This window comes from Lactuca sativa, chromosome 5 (genome assembly GCF_002870075.4).
Source record: "Lactuca sativa cultivar Salinas chromosome 5, Lsat_Salinas_v11, whole genome shotgun sequence".
In the NCBI taxonomy this organism is placed as follows: Eukaryota; Viridiplantae; Streptophyta; class Magnoliopsida; order Asterales; family Asteraceae; genus Lactuca; species Lactuca sativa.
The window spans coordinates 331,677,437-331,693,927 of record NC_056627.2 but is presented as its reverse complement, the minus strand read 5'-3'; the positions used below and the strand labels follow the sequence as shown (position 1 = coordinate 331,693,927).

At 34.6% G+C, this 16,491-nt stretch overlaps 2 protein-coding genes and 1 non-coding gene across 3 annotated transcripts; 2 read left to right on the top strand and 1 right to left on the bottom strand.

Annotated features, from left to right (window-relative positions):
* Positions 1–703: 703 nt before the first annotated feature.
* LOC111887573 (calcium-dependent protein kinase 7) lies at positions 704–3,793 on the top strand. Its single transcript, XM_023883743.3, has 9 exons — positions 704–938; positions 1,039–1,579; positions 1,663–1,786; positions 1,877–2,020; positions 2,237–2,389; positions 2,505–2,620; positions 2,701–2,868; positions 2,942–3,172; positions 3,346–3,793. Exons 2-9 carry the CDS (start codon positions 1,067–1,069, stop codon positions 3,487–3,489), a joined length of 1,593 nt encoding a protein of 530 aa, XP_023739511.1. The 5' UTR covers positions 704–938; positions 1,039–1,066; the 3' UTR covers positions 3,490–3,793.
* A 9,067-nt stretch (positions 3,794–12,860) lies between these two features.
* On the bottom strand, positions 12,861–13,238 carry LOC128126136 (uncharacterized). Its single transcript, XM_052763876.1, has one exon. It carries the CDS (start codon positions 13,236–13,238, stop codon positions 12,861–12,863), a length of 378 nt encoding a protein of 125 aa, XP_052619836.1.
* A 946-nt stretch (positions 13,239–14,184) lies between these two features.
* Positions 14,185–14,291, top strand: LOC111887611 (small nucleolar RNA R71). The gene has a single exon (XR_002848822.1). It is a non-coding gene; the product is annotated as a small nucleolar RNA R71 (small nucleolar RNA).
* The last annotated feature ends 2,200 nt before the right edge of the window (positions 14,292–16,491 follow it).

Sequence of the window (16,491 nt, the reverse complement as noted above, 5' to 3'; positions counted from 1 at the left end):
ATTTCAGTTTTTTGATCTTTTCAATAATATGATAGACTCCAGTTGTCATTTGTTCTGGATCCGCCACTAATTGTCCCTAGAGTATGGTAAAGGTCACGTGTGAATATCTATTAATTTGTTATACAACTAACATGAAAAAGATAAATCATAATATATATTTAAACAAAGATGATAATAATTTTATTTGAATTTAAAGCATCACTTATAGATTTCCACAACTTACTTATCTTTAAAAATTAAAGTAGTTATGACAAAAACATAAATTTTTTGATATTGACATATCATTATGATATAAACATGATAAACCTAATGTGACATACCAAGAAAAATAAAAGAAAATGTTTTGTTATCTATTTTTTTTAAACGACGAGTTATTATATGTATGAGATACATACCTTCTTGTAGGAATTTTTTGTTAGACATGTTGTTAACCAAATCGGTTAACCCAAACTTATTAGTATATTTATTAGTATATGCTTTGTTACCTATTGAGCCGTAATCAACACAATAACATATATGATGATCTGATAATAAGTTAATTTCGTAATGTAAAAAGCAGGACTGTAATGAAAATAATTGTTTTTAAAGACTAATTATGCTCAAAACAAAATCTTGAAAAGAAAAGTGTAATTCACTCAAAGTAGCAAATAGAAAAAGTTGGCATGGGAACAGTCCACGAAGCAGCATTGAGCATTGACCCCCCCAATCTCATTATCAATAATGGCTGAGCTGTTCATACCTTGAAAAATTCCTACTTTCATCGTCTTCTTCAACCCCCTCCAGACCCTTTCCTTTATTGTTCCCTTTCCATTCGCCACTCTAATCATCTAACAATCCTCTTTCTTTTTTTCCGAAAGTTTTCGACAAATTTCTTTTCGTAGAACACACAATCTCAGGTTGCTGATCAAAGAAGAGTTACACGATCCGATTGAGTCAAGGTAGGCCCTTTAGAGCCACTTCATCCCTTTTATTTCCGTTCTTCACCAGCAATTTGTTCTAATTTCTGATACCCGTTTGGATAATTTGTTTATTAATCAGATATTGGAACACGCTTAAGTTCGATTAGATGGGTAATTGCTGTGCTGTACCCTCTACCTCCGATACTGAGTTCGAGAAGAAAAAGGGGAAGAACAAACCGAACCCATTTTCTTTAGACTATGGTGGCTCGATTCCGACTGGGAATGGATACAAATCGTACGTGTTAGAAAATCCAACTGGACATGAGATTGAGGAAACTTATGTTCTTGGTAAGGAATTGGGCAGAGGAGAATTTGGCATTACTTATATGTGTACAGATAAGTCAACTGGTGAAATTTTTGCTTGTAAATCGATATCCAAAAAGAAGTTGAGGACTAGGGTTGATATCGAGGATGTTAGGAGAGAAGTTGAGATCATGAAACATATGCCTACTCACCCTAATATCGTCACCTTGAAGGACACATACGAAGATGATAGTGCTGTTCATTTGGTCATGGAGTTGTGCGAGGGAGGAGAATTATTCGATCGGATTGTTGCCAGAGGCCACTACACCGAGAGAGCCGCCGCCGGCGTCACACGCACCATCGTCGAAGTCATTCAGGTGAAAATTAATCTGTTTTTTAATCTTTTTCTTGATTTCCCGAAACAGAAAGATGTTCTTGTTACTGATTCTTCTTATTTCAGATGTGCCACAAGCATGGTGTTATGCATCGTGATCTTAAACCCGAAAACTTTTTGTTTGCAAACAAGAAAGAAACAGCAGCTTTAAAAGCTATTGATTTTGGGTTATCCGTTTTCTTCAAACCAGGTAATAATAATAATAATCACATATAACGACATTATTCATATGACAATTTTCTATGTATAAACATCATAAAGGTCTTTTAACTTATTGCAGGCGAGAGGTTTAACGAAATTGTAGGCAGTCCATACTACATGGCTCCTGAGGTCCTTAAAAGAAACTATGGCCCAGAAGTTGACGTATGGAGTGCAGGGGTAATCTTGTACATATTGCTTTGTGGAGTCCCTCCATTTTGGGCAGGTTAGTTTTGTTAATCAAATTAAATATTAAACATGCACTTAAACAAAAAAGTTGTTTTTTTTTAATACAAAATATGCTACAAAGTTTCATTTTAGGACCAAAAGATGCAATATCTTACTAGTAACAACATGTTTAACCAAATGAAACGTAGTTGCATAATTCATGTAAGTTGTTACAATGTTACATATTATAAAGTAGGATTTGTTTTGATTACAGAAACCGAGCAAGGAGTTGCACAAGCAATTATTCGATCAGTTGTAGATTTTAAAAGGGATCCATGGCCAAAGGTATCTGATGCAGCTAAAGATCTTGTCAAAAAGATGCTAAATCCTGACCCTAAATTGCGTCTTACTGCTCAAGAAGTTCTTGGTAATGTCAAAATCCTTACTTTTCCATGATCATATATTCATATTCTCTTTTTTTTTTTTTTTTTTTTTTTTTCCATGTGTTTAACCAACCTTTCTGTCTTCTCAACTTATTTCAGATCATACATGGATACAAAACGCCAAAAAAGCTCCAAATGTTAATTTAGGTGAAACTGTTAAAGCAAGACTCAAGCAATTCTCTGTAATGAACAAACTCAAGAAGAGAGCTTTAAGGGTATGTAATAGTTCGTTATCTTGTGGCTTTTTTTGTTCTTTTTTGGGTGTCTTTATACTGAATTCTCCTCTAAATTATAGGTAATTGCTGAGCATTTATCTGCTGAGGAAGTGGCGGGAATTAAGCAAGGATTTGATTTAATGGATACAAGTAAGCAAGGGAAGATAAACATTGCTGAGTTAAAAGCAGGATTACAAAAGCTTGGCCAACAGATTCCTGATGCAGATCTTCAGATACTTATGGATGCTGTATGTATTACATTTTACTAAATATAATAGTAAGTTGAATAAATATAGGGATTAATGAAAGATATTGATGTAGGGAGATGTTGACAAAGACGGGTTCTTGAACTATGGAGAATTCGTTGCAATTTCTGTTCATTTAAGAAAAATGGGGAATGATGATCATCTTAAAGATGCTTTTGCATTCTTTGATCAAAATAAAAGCGGATACATAGAGATTGATGAGCTTCGGGAAGCCTTATCTGATGAACTTGAAACCAACAATGAAGAAGTCGTTGCTGCCATTCTTCACGATGTAGACACAGACAAGGTTTGTCCAATTCACTCTGTATTAAGTCATTCATTTTCTAATTGTGGTATCAAACAGTCTGTATCTGACTGAGTCAGATCCCTGTCTGTTACCAGACCCAGTAAGAGGCATATCAAACACCCCGTAAGTCAAAAAAACAACACCTACTTAAACGTTGTCTTAATGGTTTGCAGGATGGAAGAATAAGTTTTGAAGAGTTTACAGCGATGATGAAGGCAGGAACGGATTGGAGGAAAGCATCAAGACAGTATTCACGTGAGCGTTACAATAATCTTAGCTTGAAGTTATTCAGAGACGGATCGATTAGGGAAAAGTAAACACTAAACACACAATTATGGTAAAGAAAAAAGGATTATTGTTCTAATTTCTGGGCATTTTCAATTCATTTCATTTTTATATGTGAGAAAAACACACACTATCTCTTTTTCGGGGGTAGGCTAAGTTTCTGAGGTGTTTATTATGTTCTTTTTTTTTTTTAATTAAATGTTTGTAAGAAGGGTTTTCTCGGGTTGTTTATGGGTGTAAATATGTATCTTGTTGGCAAATCTTGCTTATGTAATTGTTCAAAGTATAAAGGTTGGAGTTCTTAAGTATAAATATCATGATATCGAGGTTTTTTTATGGTTTGTTTTGTTATGTCTAGTGTATTGTTCGAGTTTGCCACTTGATTTAACCTGTAATTTTGAGTTGTTATTTCATTTTCTAAAACTTTTGGTCTTGTAAATTTATTGCCTTTAGGGAGGAGGGAGTCGTTCCCACTGAACCCACTTTCACATCAGCTTTTCTCTTTGATTTTTCTTCATCTTTCCGAACCCACAACACACGGAAATCCTATCTTTTTCAACTCACTCAACCCACTCAATTAAAAAAAAAATACTAAACAACTAAGGTACAAGTCTTAAAACATATGGTACAAGAGAAAATGAGAGAGAGAAACTAAAGAGAGAGGATGAAGTGGGTTCGTGAAACCAATTAAACAATCCGTCAAAGTGAGAGTGGTACCGGCGGTAACTCTATTGCTAATTAAGATTTTACCTTGATTATTTTGTATATTTTTTTTAATTAAGTGGGTTGAGTGGGTTGAGAAAGATATGATTTCCGTGTGTTGTGGGTTCGGAAATATGAAGAAAAATCAAAGAGAAAAGCTGATGTGGCAGTGGGTTCATTGGGTTCGGTGGGTTCAATGGAAACGAATCTCTCCTCCCTTATAAACGTACACTATATACTTTTTGTAAGGATTAAATGCAAGGTTCTAAACTATTTGACGGCAAGATCAAGTCTCAAGTTTTACGAGCTATGGATGTTTTTCAATGTGTGATGTAAGGCGATGATATTTTATTAATTTATATTATATTACCATATAAATATAGATTTACATCAAATATAATAAGTTTTTAGAAGTATTATAAGAACAATTAATAACAAACAGTTAACAAAAAATTGTATTTCCAAAAGTCATAACAAAGAGTGAAAAAAAATGTGTCTCAAACCAAAAACTAACGGCATATCATGACTTGTCATGCGTCACGCCTGACAGCAATGCCATGAGACTTCTCGTGACGGTGTAATCGTGCTTTACGCGATGGCACGCCTTGACGCTCCCTATGGCCCCGTCTTTTAGAACACTGATTAAATGTTAGATTTTGGGTTTTAAGAATATCAATAATAACTTGGATAATTCAAGGACCGTGTTTTAGATATTCACTTTATAAAATATGTGATTTTGATCCTATTTTTTGGGCTATCACCAAATCTGAATTGGATAATCCAAGAACAATCGATTTGGATTTCAGACTTCTTTAAACTCCGAAACACATGATATACATGTTGTTTTGCATTTTAGAGAGACATACCAGTTTTCGGTTATATGAAAGTTGTAACCTTTGCATGCAACGCATGTGCTCCTTTTATACATGGAGGATAGCGGTTAAAGTTAGTTATGAAGGGAAAACCGTTATTACATCCGCACAACATAATTAAGGGCACTCTTCTAGACCCTCTATCCCGGACTTTGCATTTATCACTCCAAATGTGCATCCTGCATTTCCAGTCTTGGTGAGTAAATTGAACTCGGCATGTCTCAATAGTAATATTAACCACATTAAAATATGTTGATAACACTAAAATCACCAATATTCCTTCCTTATAATTTGGAATCTTTTGTTCAATATTGCAATATGTAGTTGAGTTTGAGAGCTTATTAAAACTTGATTAACAAACTAGGTTTAAGAAAAAAGTTTATTCAAATTAAATACTTTAAATCGTTGTAGTAGCAATCTAAATCAATTATGCGACATCCTTTACATCATGCTTATCAATGACGTGATAAGACAAAATGGAATGAATTTAAAGTCGCGTGATCGTTTTATTGTATTTTAGTCTATTACTTTACTTTGTCTAAGTTTAATTTGCAGTCAAAATTATTCCCCCTTTTCTATCTACTTTATCAAAATTCTCAAGTTTTACTATTAAATGGGATACAATCACACAGGATTTAAATTTAAACAAAAATATAATTTAAAGCTCCATAGTAACCCACGAGTTGTCTAGCCCAAATCTTATATTAAGCCCACTTGTTTACAAAAAAGAAAATGTAATGGGAAAATTAATTTTAAGTTTATATATAAAGTGAAGATGTAATTTGTGAAATTATATGATAATTGAGAACTAATACGAAATTTTGTATTATTTATATATTATTTAAATAATAGATTTTTTCTGAAATTGTGCACACATACAACATAGCAAGTGTTGTTAACAGTGGTTGACTGTGGCAATATGGTTGTTTTCACAATGGGCTATGATGGTTGCTGAGTCCATGGTTCTTGACATTTGACAACCCAAAGACTTCGTAATTTTCAAATTGGACACATTGAAGACAAATTCTTAGAAACTCTACTTTAGTTATGGAAAAACATTTTTTATTTTTTGTTTTTCGTTTTTTCTTTTCAGTTTTCATTTTCAGTTTTCATTTTTCATTGGAAAATTTAGAAAACACGTTTAGTTAAAATTTATTCATTTTTCATTTTCAGTTTTAGAAAATTAGAAAACGTGTTTAAATGTGTATTTTTCTATTACTTTTAATTTTTAGAAAACGGTAGCGGTGGTAGGGTGGGGGTGATGGCGGTAGCGGTAGCGGGTCGGCGGCGGTGGTGATGACAGATGGTGGTGGTGGCGACAATTGTGGCAGTGGTGGTGATGACGGCGGTAGTAGTGGTAGCGGTGATGGTGATGGTAGGTCAATGATTGTGGTAGTGGTGTTTGGTGTGTGTATGTGTGTGTGTTTGTGGGGGTGGGGGTGTATTTGTGTGTGTTTGTGGAGGTGGGGGTGGGGGTAGGGTAAGGTTTGTGTGTATGTATGTGTGTTTGTAGGGGTAGGGGTTGGGTGGGGATGTGTGTGTGTGTGTATGTGTTTGTGGGGGTGTGTATGTGGATGGATGGGGGTGGGCTTGGGAGTGGGTGAGTGTGGGTAGGTAGGGGTATGGTAGGTTGGGTGTATGTAGAGGTGGATGGGGTGGGAGCAGGGGCGGACGCAGGATTTCATAGTAGGGGTTGCACGGGAAGATTAGGGGTTGCACGATAGTAGAAAAAATAAAAATTTTAAAAATTTCGAAAATTTTTCCACTGCGGCCGGAAAATTTAGGGGTTGCCAGTGCCACCCCGGAATCCCCCTAAATCCGCCCCTGGGTGGGAGTAATTGTATGTTTATATTTTAGAAAAATTTTGGAATTAGAAAAATGTGGAAAAGAATGTTTATCGGTTTTATAAAAATTTCTAACTTCTTTTAAATTTTAGAAAACGAAAAAATTTCATTTTCCGTAAAAAATTTAGAAAAATAGACGAATTAAACGCGTTTTCAAAATTCTCATTTTTCTTGCAAAATTTTCCGGAAAACAACTTATTTTTCTGCAACTAAACGCACTCAAATAACTTTTTTTTGGAATACCTTTGAGATATGTTGGAATTGAAATTGGATACTTGGATTTGATAAATGCATATGTGATAGTTCGAAAATATAGAAGATATTTTGATGAGGTTATCTTTAGCGCTTATTGGATGATTTGATTATTCATGAATATCACAATTTTGGATCAACAAAAAGGAGTGATGCCATCTTCAGCAACACTATTATGCACTGTACTTTTTGTTGTTCAAACGGGAATCCTCAATTTATAGTTCATTAGCTTGGTTATTACAAAACTCGTCTTTACTAGCCTGGTTGGTTACAAAATTCGTCTTTACTAACTGATTCATTATAATATCTGTTTTTACTAATATTTTATTAATTTAATAAATTCTGATCGTTCTAAAAAGATTATTCTGTTTTTTTTTCCTAAAAAAAAAGGCAAACCACAAAAATATAAATAGATTTTCATCGGATCACGGGTCCAAAAACAAAAATATCACATTTTGGATACGAAATCATTTCTATTGTCGGCGAAAATCTTATTTTATTATCTTAAACTAGCTATAAAACTCATGTATTACATGAGTTAAATAAAAAAATATAAATATAAAAGTCTAAATATTTAAAAACTTTGGATTAAAAAAAAATAAGAAAAATAATGAATTATTAAAATTGATTTTTTTATCTTTTAAATTTAAATAAATAAACAAAATAAACTAATGAATTTTCATTTGAAAATTTTGAAATAAAATGATAAGTCTATTAATGAAATTGATATTCATTTATTACTATATTTATCGTAATTATTACATTAAAGTATCATGTGTAATTTATTAAAATAGAAAACGCATGAAATTACATGTGGAAAAAAACTAATTTAAAATAACCACAAAATAACATTTGATAATTTGAACAAGAGTGTGACACATGTCAAAAAAAAAACCTTCATCTATTAAATTACATTCTATAAATATTATGCTTATTTTGTTGGAGTGATAAATATTATGCTTATTTTGTTGGACTATCGCGAAATTGCAAGTTTTGCTAGTCTACTACCTACGTTATCAATGTGGAATAATTGAATGTGTGATTTATCTAGAATCCTCTCAATCTTTCTATTTCTCCTTTTAAAAAACAGTTAATTTAATTCAGATTAAAGACTTTTCATATAAAAACTCACGTTTGGTACTTTGTTTGGAGCCTTTTCGTAATTCAATCACGTTCTTCGCATATATATATATATATATATATATATATATATATATATATATATATATATATATATATATATATATATATATATATATATATATATATATATATATATATATATATATATATATAGGGTTAGGATTAAATATGAATCATAAGTATTGTGTGAATGTATGGCTAAATTTTAATCATTAGATTAAAAGAATGAAGTGATAAGAATTTAGAGTACATATTATTAACATAGACTAGCATGTATTATATATTTACACTTAATGAATGATAATGGTAAATATAACATTTTATTAAGACATTGAAATAAATGTTAACTATATTTTAGGCATAATTATTAAAAATCAAATTAAATCTCAAATTTTATGCAACACATTTAAATTAAATCAAGTATACGATTTCATTCTAACTATATGACCACATATTTTCACCCTATCATTCTTAAAGAATTTGATTTCATTCCATATTTTATTTTTATTTTTTTATTCTTAAATAATTTGAGTTTTTAAAAGTAACATTTTTTAAGAATACATCTTATAAACAAGACAATAACATTTTATTCACTAAGTAATATAATCAAGAAATAAACGTATTTTAAAAATAAAAACCATTATGATAACATAAAACTACCATTTTTATAACATAAAACTAGATTAAATATAACACTTCAAAGAATACATAAAACCTTATATATTATATTATTTAAGAATTTGTCATCATTGTTGAATAATATACAACCTTCTATACTATATTCTTAAAGAATTTGTCACCATTCTTGAATTATATACAAAAAAATTATAATATATACTACATTCTTTAAGAATATGCCAACGTTCTTGAAGAATTTCTCTTTGCTTTTCGATGGTTTTCACATGTCTTTATCTTTACCTCTTCAAGTTTGAACCTAAAAACATAAATCATTGAATTAAAATACACAAAAAGATACGAGAGATCATATGATGCAAAATAGATCAAGAACATTAATTAGCTAACACCGTAATCAATAGGCAATTCGATACGCCAAAGCTTCTTTTGTACGTTCTAGAGCATACGAAACCAACATACTAATGAACCATTCTACAAAAAACCTAAACCTAATGATAAGTTAATAAAATGAAGTTAAAAATAAAAAACAAAGATCCATGTTGAATTTGGGTAAAAACTAGGTTATGAGTGAGAATAAATTCTTTCATAATGATATCATGTTAGAACCAGATTCTGTGAGAATGTAAACTAAAAAAAAATGAATTCTAGGGATTTTAATATAGATTCTTGAAAGAATGGAATTAGAAAAAGAGTACCAAATACTCATTGAAGGAAAAAATTAAGTATACATTCATACACATTAAAAAAATATTGACCATTAAAACTCAAATTTTGCAGAATGTTGGTTTCTAGAAGCTACTGCAATCCAAAGACCCAAATAACTCTTACCCTGAAAACATATGGATGAAAGATCTTTGTTTTCACCTTTATAATCCAAATTATAAATTCCACCAACATATATTTTAGTTTACAACTATGGAATTGAATAACTACATTCACTGTCAAGGATCTGAACTATGATGCTTATACAACTACGAGGCCTTACTCCAATATTCCATATATATACCCAAAACAATAGATTTATTTAAATTAGAAAACAACATATATGAAGGTTTCAAACTGGTTACCAGATGATGTGTCCATAAAGTATTGATGTTGCGATCTAAAATTCACGGACTTTACAGAAATTAGCAACTTAATAGTCAATTAGATTACACCCCTGCTACTGAGAATTACAATGAAATTGGGCATGGAAATATAGACAAAAAGTTCATATAAGTAGGATATATTGATCTCTTTTGTTGTTATGTTCATCTATTCAGTCGCAATCAGAATTTAGGGTTCGATCTGAAAGTAATATTTGTCCAGCATCCGACGAACCAAAATTATGATGCATAAACTTGACTTTACATATCTAAAATAGTTCTTTATGGTATAATGTCCTAAAATCCAGTGGAATGAACCAGAATTTAGATTTTTCGAGGGTGAAATCATATATTAAAGGCCAAACCATCATTAGTGCAAAGTGCCCTAAATTACAGAACTCAGAAAGAAAAAAAAACAAAGGCATAAAGAGGTCGTACCTATCTTTGTTGGTTGTAGGCATCGACGATGAAAGCGACGATTGGTGGTTTAAAGAGCGACATGTGGTGGTGTCATTCGCTGGTCGAAGGCAATCTTATGTCCTTTTAGGTGCTTGATTTACTTTGGATTCTGATGCCGATGGGGATGGGATAAAGACGATGAAAGAAACTGATATCCTATTTTAATGGTATTGATATATCTAATTTTATATGGTTATTAATCGTTGGGTGATAGCAGTCATCTCCTCCACGAAAAGATACCGTGGAGAAAAATTCCAGGCAAAGCTCCCGGTACACCGGCTCTTGAATACGAAAGACCCGGTTCCACCCATCACAAACCATCGTCTCCCCCTCGTAAGTAAACTCCTTTAAAAGATAAGGAGCCAATTCCTCTTCATACCGCACACTTCGTAACCAATCCCAATCAATTCTGTTGGGCACGTAAATCTCTTTCTTTCTGACTTCAGCTAATTTCTTCTTCCATCTCGTCATGGTTGAAGCTGATTCGATTTGAGGAAAATTCAACCAAGGAAAATCTCCTTGGCGTCCACTGGAACCTTGACCTCTGTGAAACATTGTTCCTGCAACACAAAGAACACAAAACCCAGAAAAACACAGAAAATCATCAAAAATAGGTCACACCTGGGTCCCCGACTGGACTCGTCGAGTCCATGAACGACTCGACGAGTCGCAAGAACTGTGCGAGTCAGTCGGCGAGTCTGTCAAAATTCAACCACGAAATCTCAAAATTACTTCAAGGGTTTTGTCCGGGGACATGTCTAAAATGTATTAGGGCAAGAATAATCATCCAAAACCACATAATTAATGAAAAAACAAAACCCTAAAAATTCACTATAACTCAAAATCGGGTATTCTATGAAATTGGCAACCTAGATCATCTAAAAGTCATTGCTTTAACAGAATAAAGGAGGAAATTAGTTACCTTTCGTGATAGAAATCTATAATCTTGAAGAAAAATTGAAGAAGTTGATGAATGCTTGAGAGAGAGAAAAAGTAGAGGCGCACGACGAGTGAAGGGAAAAAAACTGATTTTATTAGGGTTAAAACCCTAGTTACCGGTTGTAAAAATTAATTTTATATTTTTTTTTTCTGTAAATAAAACAGACCCGTCAAGTCAGGGTCAGACTCGGCGAGTCTGGTCGCGATTTTATCCTTCTCTGAAATCTAAATGGACTCGTCGAGTCATGGTCAGACTCGCCGAGTCTCTTGCAAACAATTCAAAAAATTATAAAATTTTGCCATTTATTTAGAAAAGAAAATTTATTCCACCCCACACTTAGTCCATACGTACTCTCAAGCAGACATGTCCGACGATTTGGAAGATTAAAATCCTAAAAAACGAAAATTAAACAAAACTTAAAAAGATAAATGAAAGCAAACTCTAAATAACGGGTTGCCTCCCACCAAGCGCTTCTTTTTAAGGAGTCGTTAGCTGGATTCCTTCCCATCTACGTCTCGTCATCTTCCAGCATCGGGAATGCACGCCTAATTTTTGTGGTTTGTACTTTGTCTTGTACGCGTGAATCTTCTTTTTGTAAGCCCGTTTTAATTCCTCTCTCTTCTTTTTTACAGCATCATCCTCAGCTGCTTGGGATTCCCTTCTCCTCTTTTTCTTCTTCACCCCATTCTTTTTCACCTTCTCTTGCACCTCCTTTTCCTCAAACTTAATTACTTCATATTTTGTGAAAGTTCGTGCTCTAGGTTTGGTAATGAAAGGTTGATCATCATCAACTCTCCTATCCATTGCCTTCTCCTCTTTTTCTGTGCTTACATCATCTTCAAGCGGAATTGCATCAAGACATGCTATATGGACGTGTTGAACTTCCGTGTCCATTTCTCCTTCTGCTGTTTGTTCTCCTAAAGAATGAGGGAAAATATCCAAGTCCAGCATATGCAGAGAACTAGCAACAAGCAGATCTAAGTCGTCCAAGTTGTTGGCAACTTCGACTGGACTCGTCGAGTCTACGAAAGTGACTCGGCGAGTCGGATCGTACTTCACCATTTCCACTGTGTTTTCCGAGTCGGCTCCTTCCAGTAGCTTTTCTATCTCCTCCAAGTCCTTGTTAACATCTCCATCCTCTCTAGAAGGTAGCAAAAACTTGCTTGGATCTTCTTTTTGCAAAAGTGCAAGTTCTTTTTGTAGTGTCTCATCATCCAAATCGATAAATGAGATCTCTTCTTTTCCTTCCTCTTCTTGCTTGGCTTATGGTAAAGCTCTAAATATTGTTGACTCGTCTCTTACCCTTAACGTTAGTGTAGACTCACATACATCAATTAAAGCACATGCGGTGTTTAAAAATGACCTCCCCAAAATAATCAGAATTTCGGGGTCTTCTTCCATATCAAGCACCACAAAGTCTACTGGAAATATGAACTTGTCGACTTTAATAAGAAGATCCTCACAAACGCCTCATGAATGAATTGTTGTCTTGTCTGCCAAATGGATCTTCATGTTTACCGGCCTTGGCTCCGGTAAATTCAGTTTCTTGAAGAAAGAGAAAGGCATCAGGTTAATGCTTGCACCCGAGTCAGTCAATACTTGTGTGAAAAATGCATTTCCAAATTGGCACGGAATTATGATACTCCCCGGATCGCCCTTCTTTTCGGGTAACTCACTCAATATTATTTCCGCGACTTCAGCCAAATCTTTCCTAGTAGCAAAGAGACCCTTCAGTAAGTTGAAGTACTTGGGTGTTTTGACTATCGTTTCTACAAATGGCATATTGACTTGTAGGGCTTTAACATGCTCCATAAAAGCTCTATACGCTTCAACTTTTTCAACAGGCATGGCTTTGATTGGGAATGGCAAAGGGGGATTATATGGCTTTAAGGGAATGACAGTTTTGTCATTAACGCATGGACTCGTCGAGTCCATTAGAGGGACTCGGCGAGTCTGGTCGGACTTAGCTGGAGCCGACTCTTCTGCCTTTTCTGTCTTCCTATTGGAGATCCTTTGTGCATGTGTGAAAATTTTTTCATTGCTGGAAGTCACTGCACTCACATTCTCCATTCTCGAATTGTTTTCGGTGTTACTTGGAAGTTGACCCGGTCTTCTTTCGTTCACTTGATGTGCAAGTTGCCCCAGCTGTTTCTCAATGTTGAGAATAGATGTTTGCTGATTCCTTAGCATATTTCTGGTCTCGTGTATTGCAGCATCGTGATCATTGTGTCTCTTTTCAGATGCGGCTATGAATCTAGTGAACAATTCTTCTAAATCAGCTTTCTTTTCCATTACCGGTTCTTCTTTTTGATAAAATCCCCTCTCCTTCTGCTTGTATTTCTCCTCCTTAGCCTTCTTGTATTCTTCGTATGGGAGCCATTCCTTCTTCGGTTTCCGCCAATTCTCGTCGTATCTATCGCCACTTGAGTAGAACACTTGAGCCTTCTTGTTTCCATTTTCATCCAAATCACAATCCTTTGTGAAATGGGGCCCTCTACAATTCTCAAATCCAACCCGAATAGCATGGATTGTTTGATCCATTTTTGTCATCCTTCTATCTAGACTATCGAGCTTAGTTATCACCGCCGCCATGCTATCATTTGCCGAGTTCACTACCCCCCGACTTACTTCATTTCTTGGATTGTGGTATTCTCTAGAATGCTTAGAGAATTCTTCAATTAACTCCTTGATTATCGGGGGCGCCTTCTTCGTGAGCGGGCCTTGTGAATCGAGCAATTGCCTTGTGGTGACATTGACTCCATCATAGAAAATGGAGACCTCTTGTTGGCTATTGAGGTCATGGTGTGGGCAATTTCTAAGCAAGCTCTTGTACCTTTCCCAAGCTTCATAAAGAGATTCTCCGGGTTGTTGCTCGAAGTTGGCAATGGCTTTCTTTAACTTGGCTATTTTGGAGGGCGGGCAAAAGCGGTCTATGAACTCTTCTTTCATCTTGGCCCATGTAGTGACCGATCCGGGAGGAAGTGAATTTAGCCAATCCTTTGCAGCACCTTTGAACGTGACTGGAAGCATGCGAAGAAGCTGGGTCTCGCGTGGAACATTCGGTACATTGAAGTAGTCAGCCACATCATTCACTTCGTACAAGTGCTTGTAGGCGTCTTCGTGATCCTTCCCATAAAAAGGAATCTCCTTGAGTTGAGCGAGAATATGGCCTTTTAGTTCGAAAGTAGCAGTTGCGGGAATTGCGGGCTGCACAAGTCCCAGGCCAGTGTCATCGCGCATTCTTTTCTTTCATTCCCCCACGGGGACTTCATCGATATTAGCCATAGCGATAGCTAAATCGTCTTCAAACTCGGATTCGTGCTCGTATGTGGGTTCTTCTTCTTCCTCGGTCTTGTACTCGGTGTCTTCTTGAATTGGGTCTTCGATTGTCAAAGAGGCAATGGATGCTCCTGATTTGCTGCTCCTCTTCTTGCTGAAAACGGACTTGAGGTTTTTGAGTGGCGAGTTCTTTGAAGAAGCGGATTCTCCAACGGTTTTCCCTTTGCTCCTCCTTAGTGCGGATTCCGGGTCTTCAAAAGGAGGGACCAGAGGTGTATCAGATCCTCGGGTCATGAAACAACTTTAAACAAAACAAATAAAACGCGTAAAAAGAACAAAAATAAAATAAAAATTAAAACTGTAAACAACGATGTACTCGCCGAGTCTGCACGAGTGCACTCGGCGAGTTTAAGGCAAAACACATAAATTTTTTTCTAGTTACTTTAAAAACGGATTTTTATTAAAACTTATACTACTTACTAAATTACCTTTTAAATAACTTTGTGTAAGATAAATCCCACACAAATGATCGATTAAATTAGAATTTAACGTTAATTTTAGAACCGTTCCCCGGCAACGGCGCCAAAAACTTGATGTGTGCAAACTCACTTAGTTTTAAACCTACTTTTAATTATAAAATAAACACACAAAGGCAGTGTACCTATCTATTGTGGTATAGTTAAATAAGTAGGGTATCGAATACAGGGAACGGTAAATTAAAACTAAAAACTAGTTCTATCTAAATTAATTAATAAGTAGGGGGTTTTCTCTAGTTTTACAAGACTAGAAACTTACTAACTATTACTACAAAAACTTAGAAAAACAAAGAATTAACTAGATTCAATAATGGGAAGGAACTTCTGTTTAGTTCAACTCAATTGATCCTATGGTTGATTTCAAGGTAATGGTGCAATGGATTAACTCTTTTGTTGGTTACCGATTCAAGTGATTAGATTCGCTTTCACTACACTAATCCTTAGCAAATAAAATAACTTAAACAGTGGCCAGTTGTCTAATTTAATTCAATTCACTAGGTTATTTATTTGGGTTAATTTAGACTTGCAATAGTTAACTAATTTGGTCATTTAATTAACTTGTTGTTGATGGTCATCACACAAGCTCACACATGAATTTACTCAATTTTCTTATTAATTCTAGTTTCATGTTCATTAATCCTAGACATATGACAAAGTGGTCACATAGCATATGAGGTTGATAATCAATAGATGTTCATGCTATTTAATTACCTTCCTATTAATAGAAAATTAATTATCATTCACACACAAGGTTCTTTAGCAAGCTAAAATAACAAAATCACCAACTTTAAATTAATCCTACCAATAATCAAACCATAGTATCAATTTTGTATCCCCAAACAGAAGTTTAAGAGTTTTAGCTCATGATTGGAGTAAATAACAACAAACAAACAGATTCTAATTGTTTAACCATAATGAAAAACAAAAGATTAAGTAGAATGATGAAATCTGCCTCAAATCTCCTTCGGAATTGGATTCTAGCTTGTATCTTCGTCCTCTAGGGTTTTTCTGACTCTTTAATCGCAGCTAAACTCTCCAGAATGGTTCCAGAATTCTCCCTCATCGTTCTGAGAAGCTATCTTTATATATGCGAAACGACTCGTCGAGTCAGGTGCCGACTCGTCGATTCCATCTCTCAGTCCCCGTATGCGATAAGTCTCTGGGACCCCGAGTCTTTATCTTCTCGAATATTCGCTTGGGCTCGCCGAGTAGGTGCTGTTTTTAGTGTTTTTCTTCTTTGTTCCATTCTCGAGCTCTCAACCGCTTTTGCTTCCGAGCTTCACTTT